Source organism: Mobula hypostoma, chromosome 8 (genome assembly GCF_963921235.1).
Source record: "Mobula hypostoma chromosome 8, sMobHyp1.1, whole genome shotgun sequence".
Taxonomy (NCBI): Eukaryota; Metazoa; Chordata; class Chondrichthyes; order Myliobatiformes; family Myliobatidae; genus Mobula; species Mobula hypostoma.
The window spans coordinates 134625403-134644001 of record NC_086104.1 but is presented as its reverse complement, the minus strand read 5'-3'; the positions used below and the strand labels follow the sequence as shown (position 1 = coordinate 134644001).

The 18599-nt window shown below is 43.5% G+C and overlaps 1 protein-coding gene across 1 annotated transcript in view; it reads right to left on the bottom strand.

Moving 5' to 3' along the window:
- The window catches only part of LOC134351210 (deleted in malignant brain tumors 1 protein-like), a 242193-nt gene that overhangs the window by 48966 nt on the left and 174628 nt on the right, over nucleotides 1-18599 (bottom strand). The window contains exons 14-15 of the mRNA XM_063057320.1: nucleotides 13040-13147; nucleotides 12485-12604 (exon numbers count right to left, since the gene is read on the bottom strand). Coding sequence (XP_062913390.1) covers nucleotides 12485-12604; nucleotides 13040-13147 — 228 coding nt within the window. The remainder of the gene's footprint in view (nucleotides 1-12484; nucleotides 12605-13039; nucleotides 13148-18599) is intronic.

Genomic DNA, 18599 nt, shown 5'->3' with positions numbered 1-18599 from the left:
GCATTGATTGTAGAAGGCTAATTTGCATAACGGCTAGAATTCGTTCCACGCATTAACACCGCCTTCGAGTTACTTCAAGAGCAGGAGTATTCCTAGAGCTAGGCTTGCGTATAACGTGGTCCACATAAAGGAGGGTGACGTGTGGAAAACTGTATTCAACACACTGACAGGGTTCATAGAGGATCCGGTCATGCTCGTCAGCCTTGCGAATGCTTCAGTAGTTTTCCAAACGATATCCTCTATACTTCTCGGTCCACGGAGGAGCAGGGCGCTCACTTCAGGTTATCTCACAGGCTTGCAGACGATGGACTTAAAGTCATGCTGGAGTAATCCAATTGTTACGCAACCAACATTTCATTTTATTTTGATTTTCTTTTCTAATGACAATCTCTCGCTGGACCCTATTAAGAAAAGGGCAATAAGAGATTGGGTACAATCATCCAACATGAAAAAAGTCCAACGAATCTTGGGATATGCCGACTTTTCCAAGAAATTTATTGGGAACTTTAACTCATGGACAGCTCCTCTGACATTATTAACGAAGAGATCCACGGGCCATTTTGTTTGGATTACTGAAGCAGGGACTGCTTTTGCAGAGCTCGAAGAGCGGTTCACGACAGCTCCCATTTTTGTTTCACCTTAACCAATCCTCCCTTCATGGTGAATGTGGATGCTTCGGACATAGGACTGTGTGCTGATGTCTCAACACCTTCGAACACAAACTACACCCCTGTGTGTTGTCCTTCAGGAGACTGTACCCGGCAAGGTGAACTACGTCATCGAAAATAGTGAGCTACTTTCGGTGAAGTTCACTTTGGAGGAATGGCATCACTGGTTTGAGACGGCCAAGACTCCTTTTAAGGTATGTTCCGGGCACAGGAACCCAGCTTATATTCAGGAGCCTAAAATTCCGGACAGTTCAATTGTTATGTTTTCTTTAACCATTTCAATTTTTCCAGCCCTATCGTCCAGGGTTGAAGAATCAAAAAACAAATGCCTTGTCTCTTCAGTTCGACGAACCTCAGTAAGGAAGCAGCTTACCTACATTTTCCTCAAAGTTATGGCGATGGTGGCCATTCGTTCGGGAAGATAGACAATTATTCTCAAGCCCTAAGCGCAGAATTCACCCAAATCGCTCTGTGCCATTGTGCGCACGGACCTCCCGTTCGAATGCCAATTTGGGCATTCTCCACCAAACTTCTCTGCGCAGGAGGTAGAAGTTGGGGCCGGAAGTTTAGCTCAACGTTACAAAGAGAAATGAACTAAAGGGAGGGAGTTTTGTTGCCCTCTACCCGGAAGGCTTAAATAAAGCCGATCCGCAAGAGGAGGCAGGGACCAGCATGGCAGCCTCCGCAACAGGTTGGTTGTTTAATCAGGATTTTTTCTGTCCTGTCGGAATCCAGAAAGTTGGCGGCCAATTCCATTGGACAGCCTCACAGCTCTCCAGGACACCCAAGATCAACCCCACCTTCCAAATTTCTGAATTAAAACCTGCAAACACCAGTCCTTTACTCCCACTACCGTCTGTCTTGCCGCCACCAAGCTTTGTTCATAGGGAACAGCTGTCCACCGTTAAAACAGTTCTGCTCTCACCAACTGTTCGGGGCGTTCAGTGGTCCTTCGTGGATTAGGAAGGATTGGAATCGAAGTATGGCTGCTGAAAGAGACATCTTGAATCCGGCTCTCATCCATGACTATCATCATCGCGTCTCAGTGTAATCAGAGCAGTCAGGAGTCGGCCGGAGGGACGCGGATCCTCAGCTGACACTCCGTCGACCGCGCTGGCCTCCGTGGTTTAGACGCTCTAACTCTTTGAATATGGAGAGCTGGCGAATCCCCTCTAAAGATTCAGGGCCACACTGCTAATTGGCGGCCATGATATGGTGACAGAATTTTAATGATTGAAGAGCATCTGAAGTGAGGGTTGGTGCTCAATCGTCAGCTCATCTTTGCATTCTCTTCCAGCATCCAGTTTAGAGGTTTGTCTTCATTTCAGTCTCGTGTCGCGTCTCTATTCTTTCTCGGATACTACAGCACTTAGGCCCTAACCATCCTTGTCTCGATCTTTCATCACAAATGTGTTTTCAAGTTTATCAGTCCGCTTGATATGACAAGGTTATGTAACTGTGTTTTGCGTTAATTCATGCATAACTAAAAATTAACTGTTCTTCATATGTTCAGGAGTTAATTACGTCGTCTGTCAGCCTGATAGAAGCTGATTGCACAGTAACTTTATGAATCGAATTGTCATCCTCATACATGGTGATTTACTGCAAGAAACGTTTGGATCAGCACTGAGAATTATTGGATTAACCTGCATCTGAAAATGGGGCATAGGCCTATGTTGATATGTCCAGAACGGAGTCAGCAACACTTGACAGCGACGTCTGTGTTCTTGATACAGTTTGATGCGTTGAACGGTGTGCCGGCGAGGAAGGCCTCACTCCCCACCCCAATCCCATCCGTAAGCGGACACTCTGTTAGGCCACGGCTGATGTTAGAAACACCTTCGTCATTGTCAACACAGGTAAAGCTGACGGGCCTGTCAACGTCCCTTATCGGATGCTGAGGGACTGTGCGGCCCAGCTGGCAGATGTCCTGACAACAGGTTTCACATCTCTCTGAAACAGTCCACTATACCTGCACAATTAAAGGCCCAACTATAATCCCAGATGCCGCCAGTGAACTGTTTTACCGACTATCATCCAGTTGCACTGAACTAAATGTTAATGAAGTGCTATAAACAGCTGGTCACGAGCTGCATGAAATCCTGTCTTCTCACTGTATTGGACATCTACGAGTTTACAAATCGCCCGAATCGGGACAGTAATGATACAACAGCCTCTGACCTCGACTCACTCCTGTCCCACCTGGAGAACAGTGCCTCAGGCGTCAGAATGCTGTGACCGAATTCCGTTCAGTAATCAATCGATCATTCCAAAAAAAACTGCTGGGGGAAATTTCGCCATTTGGTCTCCAGAGCTCCTCCTGTGACAGATTTATCGCATCCAGACATTTTACTGTCTGCAAGTCTTAGACAAGAGGAGTAAAATAAAATTACCTACTATCCCACCTTGCTTTTCTTGCAACTGTCTGCTATTTCTGTACAAATACGCCGGTCTAAATCTCACTAACCTCTGGAAAATCCAGAAAATAATCACACTAACCCGGTCATACCTTTTTAAAATTATTTCTGAGTTGCACACATATACCCTTCGTTGACGAGCCCTCCCAGCACTGCTGTCTGAACGCTACCATGGTATTTTCCCAGTCGAATGATGCCGAACCTCCCCTTTAATACGTCACCTTTCGTCATATCTTAAACAACGGAGCCACAGAATACCTAACGTCGACTTTCCCCACAACAACAGCACCAACTGTCCCAGCGCTGTCTCGCCCAACATAGCTGCAATTCCAATGATAAACACACATGTGCACAGAATTAAGATAACAGCATCAATCAAGCTCTATCGTTGTCTAGGGGTAAATGACCAAATTTCAAAGTGACACAAAAGTTCAGTCCAATTTAGTTCAGTTCGCAGTAATCGTTGCCATGGCGATGGACAACGTGGGGGAAGGGAGAGAGAGAACGGGAATCACTGATCATTCAGACACGGCTTCCACTCACAGACCGGCGATGTTGCTCACAAGCAGCTTTCGGGCAGGTCCTTGGTGATGCCACCTGAGGTCACCGACTGTGACCCCTCCTCCAGATGTGGTCGATCCTCTGCAGTGAACCCGGCACCCAGGCAAGGGCGGACACACACCGAGTTCCCGCTGATCGTACCTTTCCACCCTGTTGGTTTACGTACTAATACTTCCCACCGACTCGTGAGAGGCGCACCGCTTCCAGGGTCTCGTTACCTCGGGTGTCGTGTGTGTCTGCCCTAGCGAACCTGTCCCTTTTTATCCCCCTGCTGGGGAATCGCCTGTCCATCACTTCAAACAGTTCAGGGTTCAAAGGGGGAGCCGCTCCAGACAGCTCCCTCTCCCGTCCCTTCATTACACATCTCCAGATGCTGTTTCATTGTGTTCCTTATCTCTCTCTTGAAGACAGCTGGCAGACCAACTGCTGATCACACAGGACAGCTAACATCTTTTCTATGTGTATTCTTGTCACAGGCATCACCAGCAAAAAAAATCCTGTAATATTATTGGTCCCGCACCTAGTTCAGTTGCAAACCGTACCGTTTCCATAAATTCCACCACCCCTAGAAGAAAGTGAAATGAGCTTGACTGGCTGTGGGAGATACAGATGTCAGTCACACAGAAATTTCCAGACTTACAGTCGATTTGTTATGTTCTGGAATCTGTTCTTTTCTTCTCAAATGACACCCGGCTAGTCATCTCAAAAACATCTGAGACATTGTACACGTAGCATATGTTATTGGAGGAATTATTGAATGTGAAACACCTGCGGAAACCGTTGAAAATCTCAGTGATGTGTTACAGACCCGCAGGTTTCGTTTACTGTGGACTGTCACTTTAAAAGAGCGCTTCAGTGAGGCAGGACTATGATGTTGTTCACTGACTGACTCGCAGCTTGTTTACCTTTAAAACAAGGACAGAGACAGTCACAGTCAGAAGTCAGGAGACAAGAAGGAGAGAGAGAGGAGCGAATCTGGAAAAAGGTAGCAACTCCAGCTTTTCGGGGCTGGGGATTTGGAACTCTGCTGTACCCAAATGGGTGGGTTGATTATCGACCCAGTGCACATCGAATAATCCATGGGAGTGGATTAAGGAATGTCCTGTGGGACCTCTCGATGTTAACTCTTGCCTGGGTGTGTAATGTGGTAACCCCTTGAAGACGACATCCCTGTGACAGATCACTCTGGTGGTAATTCGTACGTGGATTTGGAACGGCTCGACAGAGGATCTTCGACAACTGATATTTATTAATCACTATCGCGGAACCTGTGGAATTCGACATAATTGCCTTCTCTCTACATTTACCCTGGATTACAAATCTCTCTCTCTTACCATTTATTCCGTGGTTGGACTGAACTTTTATACTTTACCATCTCAAGACTTGAAGCCTTGTTCCCCCGAGCACAATAGTTTGGGTATTATATTTACACACACATACACATAATACTGTTAACTTTTGTTTATTTTGGTTAAGTTGCAATATTATAAGTAGATAGTAATAAAGAATGTGGGTTTAACATCAAAACCAGACTCCAATGTGAACTCTATTGCTGCAGTTTTTTTTAATTTCTAAAACATTACAATTCATAACAGATGTGTGTTGAGATAAGATGAATCTAGCCCGAGTTGGAAAGCAGTAAACAAATGATTCGTATGCAATGAGTCTGACTGTGTCAAATCAATGAGCGGAAGAATGATGCGAGTCTATGATTTCATTTAGGACTAGGTCTGAAGATTTAAATACTTTGCAGCAGTATTTCTCAATTGGGATGCACCTAATCAATAGAATGTGGAAATAAAAACAAGGCAGGTGTAAGCGGAGCAGCAATTGTTGGAACGGCCATTGTTTGAGTGGACCAATGTTGCAGTGGATTTAGCTCATCTGGTTTTGATGCGATCCAGGTTTGGCAAGGTAAGTATCTGATAAATGTCGTCTTCTTCTTATTTCATCAGTATTCGTCTGATAGGTTATACTTAGTTCAGCAAGAATCTTTCCAGGAGAAGGGCTGTGCATGAGATTAAAGATGCGTTTATCTCCCACAAAATACATTTGTACCAGGTGCACTGGGCTGCAGCTGCAATGAGAACATTTTAAGGAACTGGAACTGCAGTTTGGCTCATACAGGAGACTGACCAACGGAGAGATCAAAGCTACAGGAGGGTAGTCATCCCGAGTTGGCAGGATGTAGATAGCTGGGTGACTTTGGGAGAAAAAAAAGGGAAATAGGCATAAAATGCAGAGTACCTCTGTAGCTGTTCCACTGAACACCAATTTGGATAACTTTGAGGGAAAGGGCGAACAAACAGGTCGGGGGACAATTTTCTATCGAGGGTGAAAATATGATGACTTTGGAAACGAATCTCTGGATGAGGAACTGGCACGGGGGAGGATGGGGGAGGCAGAAGTTCAGATTTCTGGATAATTGGGATCCCTTCAGGGAAGGGAAGACTTGTACAAAATAACGAGTAACATCTCAATTCAATAACCTTGCGGACAGGTCTTATCGAACAGTTTGGGGAGATGAAAATAACTTACTGGGGGAATGGGGACCTGAGTGATAGGGGTAAGGATTGAGTCATTGTTTTCCAAACTGATGCCGAGTTTAGTAAAACCATGAGCAACGCAAGGCTGATGATCGAACCGAACGGCAGTCATCTAGAGAATGGCAATGTGGATAGGGGACAAAATCGATAAGGGCAAGGAATACTGGGCAAATGTGTAGTACTTGAATGGACGTAATGTACAGAATAAGATAAATCAACCAACAGTACAGTTACGGAATGGGATGTATGATGCTGAGGGCATCACTGAATCGTGGCTGAAGGAAGAACACTGCTCGGAGATTAACTTCAAAGGATACACATTGTATTAAAGGACAGGCAAGGAGACTGATGAAGTCGAGTGACTCCGCTGGTAAAAAAAAAACATGAAACTAAATCATTTGAAAGAGGTGGGATAGTATCACAAGTTATAGATCATTGTGGATTGAGCTAAGAAACTGCACGTGCAAAAAGACGCTGATGGGAGATGTATGCAGACCTCTGAAAAGTAGGAAAGGTATAGTATAGAATTACAATGGGAGATGCAAAGCATTTCAAAACAGCAATGCTATGACTGCAATGGGGTACTTCAATATTCAGGTGGTTTGGCAAAATCCCAAGAGAAAAAAATGCAGAATGCCTCTTAGGTGGCTTTTTAGGACAGTCCGTGGATGAGTCTACTGGGGGGTCAGCTATTTTGGATTGGGTGTTGAATACCGAACTGGAGATGATTAGAGAGCGTTAGATACAAAAACCCGAAGGATCCAGTAACCACATATGATAGAATTCCTATAAAGTTTGAAAAGTTATATGCCTATGGTACTTCAAGAAAGATACTAGCATGGACAGAGAATTGGCTAATTGGCCGGATGTAAAGTAGTAGTCTAAAGAGCACCTTTTCTATTTGGCTGCCAGTGACTACAGGCATTCCACAGGGGATGTATATGGGACCATTGCTTTTTTTACATTATATGTCAACTGCAAGAAGGAATTCATGGTTCTGCTGCCAACATTTCGTACGATATGCAGATGGGTGAAACGGAGGTAGAGTTGAGGATACAGAGACGCTACAGAAGGATTTAAACAGACCAGGAGAATGGGCAAATTAATGGCCGATGGAATACAGTGTCAGAAAAAGTATGGTCATACACTTCGATCGAGGGGAAAAAGCGCAAAGAATATTTGCTAAATGGAAAGAAAACAAAAATCTGAGGTACACAGTAAATTCTGAGTCCTCATGCAGGATTCCTGAAAGGTCAATTCACAGGGTGTGTCGGTGATGATAAAGACAAATACAATGTTATCATTCATTGACAAAGGGCTGGAATATAAAAACAGGGACCTGATATTCAGGCTCTAAAAGGCGCTGATAAGGCCTCACTTAGAATATCGTGAACATTCTTTGGCACTCTTTCTGAGAAAGGACGTACTGACATTAGAGGGGTTTCAAAGGTGATTTACAAAACTCATTCTGGGATGGAAATACTCATCTTATCTCCGTTTGACGGCCTATGCTCATTGGCCTCTCCTCTCTCTCTCTCATGCCCTGTGTCCTTATCTCTCTCTCTCCCCCCTCCCCCTTCCTCACTCTCTCCCCTCTCTCTCTGACCCCTCCCTTCTCCTCTTAACCCGCTCTCTCTCTTTCATGCCAATGACGAGTGTTCTCAGACTTGTTGATTTCACTTATTTTTCCCTTAACCTGCTGATGGCAACTTTATTTTTCACTTTCGCTCTACTGTGCCAGATGTCAACTTGCCGGAACTTTTGGCGAAACTTAAGGTGGACTATGATAGTAGTATGTATCTCTTGTTCATATTGGAATTCTCGAGGAAACAGTGTGGTGTTCTTTCAATGTCCCTGATTTGGCTTGCGTTTCGGACAAAAAGTGAACACATTAATACGATGATATATATATTTAATTCGCTTGAAACTTCGCGGAATAATGCAAAATGAAACACCGGCTGCCAACAACCATAACAAAATAAAGCGTGATAGAGCCATAAATCCATTCATCTGAACACCTGCGAAATCTTTAACAACCGTTAGGGATACTGGAAAGGCTAACACAGGGAAATTGCTTTTAATATTAATCGATAAAAATGGCCGAGATCTTTCTTTTCGAGGGATATTGTGACATTTTCCCCCATTTCTTCAGATGTATTTGCATTCAATTAAACAAAGATGTTTTCTTCCAAGTAATAGAACAAGAGTCAAGACAATTATACCCAAAATAAGTCAATATTTCTTCAACTGGTAATCATGCAAGAGAAGACAACAAGATGAATATCTGCATGCTCATCTTCCTTGACAGATGAAAGGATAGCTAATCGATACAAGTCAGAATACTTCCATTCTCTTCAAGACTCGCATTAGCATATCGGATCGTGGAGTTTATGCTAATCTACCTGCGAATTAAAATGAAGTTGACATATTATGCCGGCTGAGAGTCGACTGGAAATAAATAACATTTGAAATATAGAAGAAAGAAACCATAGAAAAACTACAGCACAGAAACAGGCCTTTTGGCCCTTCTTGACTGTGCTGAACCATTTTCTGCCTAGTCCCACTGACCTGCACATGGACCATATCCCTCCATAGACCTTCCATCCATGTATCTGTCCAATTTATTCTTAAATGTTAAAAAAGAATCTGCATTTACCACCTCGTCTGGCAGCTCATTCCATACTCCCACCACTCTCTGTGTGAAGAAGCTCCCTTAACGTCCCCTTTAAACTTTTCCCCCCTCACCCTCAACCCATGTCCTCTGTTTTTTTTCTCCCCTTGCCTCAGTGGAAAAAGCCTGCTTGCATTCACTCTATCTATACCCATCATAATTTTATATACTTCTATCAAGTCTCCCCTCATTCTTCTACGCTCCAGGGAATAATGTCCTAACCTATTCAACCTTTCTCTGTAACTGAGTTTCTCAAGTCCCGGCAACATTCTTGTAAACCTTCTCTGCACTCTTTCAACTTTATTTATATTCTTCCTGTAATTTGGTGACCAAAACTGAACACAATACTCCAGATTCGGCCTCACCAATGCCTTATACAACCTCATCATAACACTCCAGCTCTAATACTCAATACTTTGATTAATCAAGGCCAATGAACCAAAAGCGCTCTTTACGACCCTATCTACCTGTGACGACACTTTTAGGGAATTTTGTATCTGTATTCCCAGATCCCTCTGTTCTATTGCACTCTTCAGTGCCTTACCATTAACCCTGAATGTTCTACCTTGGTTTGTCCTTCCAACGTGCAATACCTCACACTTGTCAGTATTAAACTCCATCTGCCATTTTTCAGCCCATTTTTCCAGCTGGTCCAAGTCCCTCTGCAGGCTCTGAAAACCTTCCTCACTGTCTACTACACCTCCAATCTTTGTATCACCAGCAAATTTGCTGATCGAATTTACCACATTATCATCCAGGTCACTGATATAGATGACAAATAACAATGGACCCAGCACTGATCCCTGTGACACACCACTAGTCACAGGCCTCCACTCGGAGAAGCAATTCTCTACTACTACTCTTTGGCTGCTTCCATTGAGCCAATGTCTAATCCAATTTACCACATCTCCATGTATACTTAGCGACTGAATTTTCCTAACTAACCTCCCATGCAGGACCTTGTCAAAGGCCTTACTGAAGTCCATGTAGACAATATCCACTGCCTTCCCTTCATCCACTTCCCAGGGAACCTCTTCGAAAAACTCCAATAGATTGGTCAAACATGACCTACCACACACAAAGCCATGTTGACTCTCCCTAATAAGTCCCTGTCTCTCCAAATGCTTGTAGATTCTGTCTCTCAGTAATCCCTCGAATAACTTACCAACTACCGACGTCAAACTTACAGGCCTATAATTTCCTGGATTACTTTTCGATCCTTTTTTTAAACAACGGAACAACATGAGCCACTCTCCAATCCTCCGGCACCTCACCTGCAGACAGCAACATTTTAAATATTTCTCCCAGGGCCCCTGCAATTTCAAACCTCATCTCTCTCAAGGTCCGAGGGAACACCGTGTCAGGTCCCGGGGATTTATCCTCTTTTACCCTCAAGACAGCAAGCACCTCCTCCTTTTCAATCTGTACAGTTTCCATGATCTCACTACTTGTTTCCCTTAATTCCATAGACTTCATGCCAGTTTCCTTAGTAAATACAGACGCAAAAAAACTATTTAAGATCTCCCCCATTTCCTTCGGTTCCGCACATAGCCGATCACTCTGATCTTCAAGAGGACGAATTTTATCCCTTACAATCCTTTTGCTCTTAATATACCTGTAAAAGCTCTTTGGATTATTCTTACTTTGACTGCCAAGGCAACCTCATGTCTTCTTTTAGCCCTCCTGATTTCTTTCTTAAGTATTTTTCTTGCACTTCTTATACTCCTCAAGCACCTTATTTACTCCCTGTTTCCTATACATGTCATACAACTCCCTCTTCTTCTTTATCAGAGTTGCAATATCCGTTGGGAATCAAGGTTCCTTATTCCTATTCACTTTGCCTTTAATCCTGACAGGAACGTACAAGCTCTGCACTCTCAAAATTTCTCCTTTGAAGGCTTCCCACCTACCGATCACATCTTTGCCAGAGAACAACCTGTCCAAATCCACGCTTTTTAGATCCTTTCTCATTTCTTCACATTTGGCCTTGTTCCAGTTCAGAACCTCAACCCTAGGACCAGATCTATCCTTGTCCATGATCAAGTTGAAACTAATGTTGTTATGATCTCTGGAATCAAAGTGCTCCCCTACACAGACTTCCGTCACTTGTCCTAACTCGTTTCCTAACAGGAGATCCAATATTGCATCCCCTCCAGTTGGTCCCTCTATATATTGATTTAGAAAACTTCCCTGAACACATTTTACAAACTCTAAACCATCTAGACCCCTAACAGTATGGGCGTCCCAATCAATATATGGAAAATTAAAATCCCCTACCACCACAAATTTAGGTTTCCTGCAGTTGCTTGCTATTTCCCTGCACATTTGCTCTTCCAATTCTCGTTGATAATTGGGTGGTCTGTAATACAATCCCACTCATGTGGTCATACCTTTCCTATTTCTCAGCTCCACCCATAAGGACTCAGTAGACAAGCCCTCTAATCTGTCCTGCTTGAGCACTGCTGTAATATTTTCCCTAATAAGCAATGCTACTCCCCCACTTTTCATTCCACCGCCTCGATCACATCTGAAACATCGGAACCTTGATATATTAAGCTGCCAGTCCTGCACCTCCTGTAGCCTAGTTTCACTAATTGCTATAATGTCATAATTCCACATGTCAATCCACGCCCTCATCTCATCCGCCTTCCCCGTAATACTCCTAGCATTGAAATATATACACCTCAGAAGATTTTTAACACCACTCACAAGCTTTCTATTAGCGGATTTGCTTGAACTTTTAACATCATTTATTTTCACCCCAGCCACACTGTCAGCTCTGGCACTCTGGTTCCCATCCCCTGCAAATCCAGTTTAAAGCCTCCCCAATGGCACTAACAAACCTCCCTGAAAGGATATTGGTCCCCCTGTAGTTCAAGTGTAACCCGTCTTTCTTGTACAGGACCCACCCGCCCCAGAAGAGGTCCCAATGATCCTGAAATCTGAAGCCCTGCCCCCTACACCAGTTCCTCAGCCAGTTATTCATCCTCAGAGCATCCTATTCTTACCCTCACTGGCACGTAGCACAGGTAGCAATCGTGAGATTACCACCCTTGAGGTCGTGCTTTTCAGCTTCCTACCAAGCTCTCTATACTCACTCTCCAGGACCTCCTTATTACTTGGCCTTTTCTATTCCACTGACGAAATTGTAAAGTATTGCCTATTCTCTGGGAAAGGATTAGTCTTCACAATCTAAACAGACATAATATTTAAAATGAAAACCACCAAATGAAATACACAAGTGAGAAATTCGCATGGCGAGGACAAACTATTGAAGATCAACGGCAGTGACTTAATCAGCAGCATGGATTTAATGTATCCCATCTGTATAGGAGGAACAGTTGCTGGGGAGAGATGAACGGAAACAGTTTCAATCCCTGGAAAGTTGTATTCAGAGAAACAGGCGTCGATGATACAAAATCATAGAGTCACGTGTTTTAGATAAGACTCCGGGATGGCAAATTTGCTGCGTGAGAACAAAACTGCTCGTGAACCACCTTCCCAGGACATGTACTTTCAAGAAACACAAATAAAGAATGTGTTTGTCAAAATTGTAAGCCGGTGAATAATTTGTTGACCTAAAGTTTTGGTTACTATGGATATGAAGGAGACTGAATTTACCTTCATTTTCATGGACATCTTGGGAAACTGTGAGCATCATCAGATTGTCGGTACCGCTGGCCATCCGGGCCAGAGCATCAGGATAATCAATCGTATTACTTTCAGCGCCGGGAACCAGATCTAGAAGTAAAAATAAATGAAATCTATATCTCTGAAACCACATGCTGAACAGCGCATCCTGCTGAATGAGAGATATTCTTTTTGTTCTGTGTGTGATGAACATTTTAATGAAGAATGGATGTTTATCTGTGCTCTGGCTATGAACAACGTATAGCGCACGAAAACCACGCTCTTATTATTCCTCAAAACTTTCACATGGAAATTGGCAAAACGCAAGGAACAATGAAATAACATTTCATTCAATTACACACCTGGCTACAGAAGAGTTGTTTTTTTTTGTTACACACATCAATTAACACAAATCTCTCACAGAAGTACCAGTCCTCAGATCAATTAACGCCCTGAATGCTTGTATAACTTCCTTGGTAAGTTTATATTCACCACCAGCATGAGGTAGAGGTAGAAAATAAAAACAGAAACAAAACATGTACCAACCGGGAACACAGCGGTTTCCTTCACTACATTCTAGTCCATGAACGGTGCTGTTAAACGGGTCGCCAGTGTAATAGTCGATCTGATTGAGAGAATCAATTGAACCAGAACCTGGAAGTCAATGAAAAGGATAGCTGGTGGAAACATTTATTTCACGTTTTGAACAGAATTCATAATCTGCTCCTCTTCTCACTGACCGTATCATCGAGTATGGTGGACGTTTAAAAGCAGATGCGGTCACTGCTACCAGCAACTTCAGTTCTCCACTGTAGCAAAACCAGCATCAGTTTTCTGTCCATCACTCTCATTTCTTTGCCCGGATCATAACCCTCAATATAGAAACAGGAAATGTCTGCACACTTTCCTTGTCAGCTTAAACCACACCCTCAGCAAATTCTGAGTGAAAAAAATATCTTCCCTTTCTCCTTAAACAGTTCATCTTTCACTCTTAACACATTAACTTTAGTCCTCGTCTCAACCAACCTCAATGGAAACAGCCTGATCGCATTTACCGTATACACTGGTCTTAATTTAGTATCATCTTCCTCATCATCATTATCGTCATTTTCTACTGTGTAGAATGACGTGGGTGATGATGGTCTTATTCATTACCACGACTGTTCTTGGCATTTTTTCTTTTTCTGATGTGTTTTGCCTTTGCCTTTTTCTGCACTGACTCTTTATAAGAAGGTTCACCGTAGCCATTATCAATACTCTTCAGGGATTTTCTGCCTGGTATCAGTGGAAGAATATAACCAGGGCTTGTGATATGCAGCTGCTGTTTATACGACCATCCACCACCTGCTCCCATGGCTTCTCGCTACTCACATCGGGGTGTGGGGGTGCGGGACAGGGTGGAATCCGATAGGTAGGTGCTACACTTTTCCCTAGGGAGACTTCTACACAATCAGAGGGCTGGAATGCCTTACATCTTCTTTGTTGGAGACATATCTCCATCCTTTCATATCTCCGTCAAATCTCCATCATCCTTAAACACTCCAGAAAATGAAGAGCTAACTTGTTTAACCTTATCCTATACCTCAAGTCAAAAACATTTTTGTATTTTGTTTCTGCACTCTTTCACATCTTTCGTGAAGGTTGGTGAAGAAACCTGCACATGATACCCTGAATTAGGACTCAATAAGTGCATATATAAATTCAACACATCATCCCATCTCCTGTACTTAGTACTTTGATTTATGAAATCCAGTGTGTCACAAGCTTTCTTTTCGACCTAATCTACCGGTGATGCCTATTTCAAAGAATAATGCATCTGTTTTCCCGGATCCCGCTGCCATAATGCACTGCTCGATGATCCACCACTCACGGTGTAAGTCCTACCAAAGTGCATCTCCTTCCATTTGTCTGTATCATTCAATATACCATTTACAGCCCATTTGTCCATCTGCTCCAGGAACTGCTATAAGCTTTGAAAGAGTTCCTCGCAGTTCATTACACACCAATCTTGCAGTAATCCAAATATTTGCTAATCCATTTGACCAAACTATCATCGAGATCGTCAATATCGATGACAAACAGCAACGCACCCAACAATGACCTATACGGCACACCACAGGTCAGAGAAGTAATCATCTATGACCAGTTCATGGATTTTCCCATGAAGTCAACGCTTATTCAAAAAAAACCAACTCATCTTGAATGCCAAGATGTCTCAGGGAAAAGCCTGTCAGAGCTATGGAGTTTATTGACTCTAAGTTGACTGAAGGCAGCAAACTCGTGCTGCTATGTCATGCAAGAGTTAAAGTCTGCTTAGTTTAATATCTGCAAAATTCTTCCATGTCTGGAGTAAACACTGATGCAAAAAAAAAACATTAAGGACATCCACCATCTCTCTTGGCTCCATGTGAACACTCTGATATATTTTGTCCCTCACTATACCCTTGATCTTAGCACACCTGTAGAAGTCTTTGGATTCGCTTTCAACTTTTCTATGTGAGCAACCTCGTGCCTTCTGTTAGCCCTCCTGATTTCCTTCTTGTGTGCTCTCTCATACATCTTATATATCTCGAGTACCTCACTTGCTCCATCCTGTTTATTCCTGTCATGCATGTCTTTCTTCTTAACCAGGGCCTCAATTCCTCTGAAAACAAAGTTTCCTAAACTTTTTATTTCCGCCTTTTATTCTGACAGCAACATACAAACGCTATACTCCTCAGCATTTCACTTTTGAAGGTTTTCCACTTACCAACTGCACCTCTGCCAGGAAACAGCTTGACCCAGTCCACACTTGTCCGATCCTTTCTGATACCATCAAATTTGATCCTTCTCCAATTTAGAAATATGAACTGGAGGACCAGTTCTATCCTTTTCCACAATTATCTTGAAACTAGTGTCATAATGAGCACTAGATCGAAAATCCCAAGGTTTTCCCTGGCACACACTTCTGCCGCTTACCCTGTCTGATTCCTTAACAAGAGATTTAGTATCGTGCTCTTTCCGGCCTGGACTTCAATGTACTGATTATGGAAGCTCTCATGAACATACAGTATGGCAATCTCAGTCAATATGTGGAAAGAATAAATCACCTGTCATCACTCCTAATGTTGCATGCAACAGCCTGTGATTTATTTAGAAATGTGCCCCTCTAAATCCTGCAATTAGGTAGTCTGTAAAATTGTACTTCAAGTCGTCATTCCTTTCTTATTCCACAGTTCCACACATAACACCTCAGCAGATGTCCTCTGCAGTCCCACATTGTCCTTGTGAGTAATGGCTCACGCTCAATTACGTTCAAGACAACAGAACCCTGGAACTTGAACTGGCAGTCCTGTCCCAGATTTTTTTAAAAGAACAATGGCAAATTGCAGATCAGAAGCGTGAGAAGACAAAGTTCACTCAGGTTGGCCTCAGGCATCCAGTCGTGTAGTTCTGTGCTTCGAAAAGCGGTTGGGATTGATCAGCCCACATAATTAAAATAAGGCAGATACGCTTTAGCCTTCAACAATGTCAGAAAACAAAAGGCCGAGCATAGTCTGACTATCTCTCTGAATTGTGCATATTTCAATGCAAGAAGTATCGTAGGAAAGGCAGATTAGCTCACGCAATGGATTGGAACATGCTATGATGGTATTGTAGCCATTCGTTAGACTTAGTTGAAGGGGGCAGGACTGTGGTTCCATAGCATCAAACGGGTTGGAGCGGGAACGATTAGAAGAGGAGGGCTGGCTTTACTAGTCAGAGAAAATATTACGGTCGTGCTGTCATGACAGATTGGAGAACCCGTCTCGTGAGGTGTTATTGATGGAACTGAGAAGAAGAAAATGTATGACTATGTTATAGACTACCCGACTGGATTTAAAGGATCAAAATTGTACGGACATTGTGAAATGCCGCAGGAAACATCAGGTCATTAGAGTAGGTGATTCTAACTCTCCACAGATTAACCAGGATTCCCATACTTTAAAATGACTAAAAGAGATAGAGATTGTCAATTACGTTCAGGAAAATTTCCTTAATCAGTACTTCGAAGTCCCAGTGATAGAGTGTGTCATACATGGTCTTTTGGTAAAGAAAGGAAAATGGCAGCTCACGGAAGTTTGTGTATCAGAAAGGACCTGGCCAGTATTAACTGTGAAAATATGTTTTCTGGCAAAGATGTAATTAGTCACTAGAAAGATGTCAAAAATGAAATTTTGAGAATACAAAGTTTGTTTGTGCATGGCAGAATAAAGGAACTAGGGAACCGACCCTTTCAAGGGATATTAGGCCATTATTAAGGGATATTAAAAATAAGAGGTGCTTCACAGGAAATTGGAGATAACAACAAATTAAGTACTTATGGTGTATAAGAAATGCAGGAGAACACTGAATAATGAAAAATAAAGACATGCTGAAAGAAGGCATGAAGTTGCCCAAGCAGACAAGGTGAAAGATTATCCTCAGGAATTTAACAGATATATTAAGAAAAAAAGATTGCAAGTGACAAAATTGGCCCTCTGGAAGATCAGATTGTTAATCCATGCGTAATTTCAAGGGAGATCGTAGAAATGTAAGCAACACACATCAAAGTTGCTGGTGAACGCAGCAGGCCAGGCAGCATCTCTAGGAAGAGGTGCAGTCGACGTTTCAGGCCGAGACCCTTCGTCAGGACTAACTGAAGGAAGAGTTAGTAAGAGATTTGAAAGTGGGAGGGTCAGGAGTAATCCAGAATGATAGGAGAAGACAGGAGGGGGAGGGATGGAGCCAAGAGCTGGACAGGTGATTGGCAAAGGGGACATGAGAGGATCATTGGATAGGAGGTCCGGGGAGAAAGACAGGAGGGGGAACGCAGAGGATGGGCAAGGGGCATAGTCAGAAGGACAGAGGGAGAGAAAGGAGAGTGAGAGAAAGAATGTGTGCATAAAAATAAACAACGGATGGGGTACGGTGGGGGGGTGCACTTGCGGAAGCCAGAGAAGTCGATGTTCATGCCATGAGGTTGGAGGCTACCCAGACGGAATATAAGGTGTTGTTCCTCCAACCTGACTGTGGCTTCATCTTTATAGTAGAGGAGGCTGTGGATGAACATGTCAGAATGGGAATGTGATGTGGAATTAAAATGTGTGGCCACTGGGAGATCCTGCTTTCTCTGGCAGACAGGGCGTAGGTGTTCAGCAAAGCGGTCTCCCAGTCTGCGTTGGGTCTCGCCAACTTGTAGTAGGCCACATCGGGAGCACCGGATGCAGTATATCACCCTAGCCGACTCAAAGGTGAAGTGTTTACTCACCTGGAAGGACTGTCTGGGGCCCTGAATGGTGGTAAGGGAGGAAGTGTAAGAGCATGTGTCGCACTTGTTCCGCTTACAAGGATAAGTGCCAGGAGGGAGATCAGTGGGGAGGGATGGGGGGGACGAATGGACAAGGGAATCGCGTAGGGAGCGATCCCTGCGGAAAGCAGAGGGAGGGGGAGGGAAAGATGTGCTTAGTGGTGAGATCCCTTTGGAGGTGGCGGAAGTTACGGAGAATAATATGTTGGACCCGGAGGCTGGTGGGGTGGTAGGTGAGGACCCGGGGGACCCTATTCCGAGTGGGGTGGCGGGAGGATGGAGTGAGAGCAGATGTACGTGAAAAGGGGGAGATGCTTTTGAGAGCAGAGTTGATAGTGGAGGAAGGGAAGCCCCTTTCTTTAAAAAAGGAGGACATCTCCCTCGTCCTGGAATGAAAAGCCTCATCCTGAGAGCAGATGCGGTGGAGATGGAGGAATTGCGAAAAGGGGATGGGATGGAGGAATTGCGAGAAGGGGATGGGACGGAGGAATTGTGAGAAGGGGATGTAATTTGACTTTTATCATCTTTATTTACAAAGGAGACGAACACAGAGTCTATAGAAGTGAGGAAAGTAGCATTGATTTTGTGGAAGATATACAGATTACAAAGGAGGGGTTATAGACAATAGACAATATGTGCAGAAGTAGACCATTTGGCCCTTCAAACCTGCACCGCCATTCTGAGATCATGGCTGATCATCTACTATCAATACCCGGTTCCTGCCTTGTCCCCAAAACCCTTGATTCCCCTATCCATAAGATACCTATCTAGCTCCTTCTTGAAAGCATCCAGAGAATT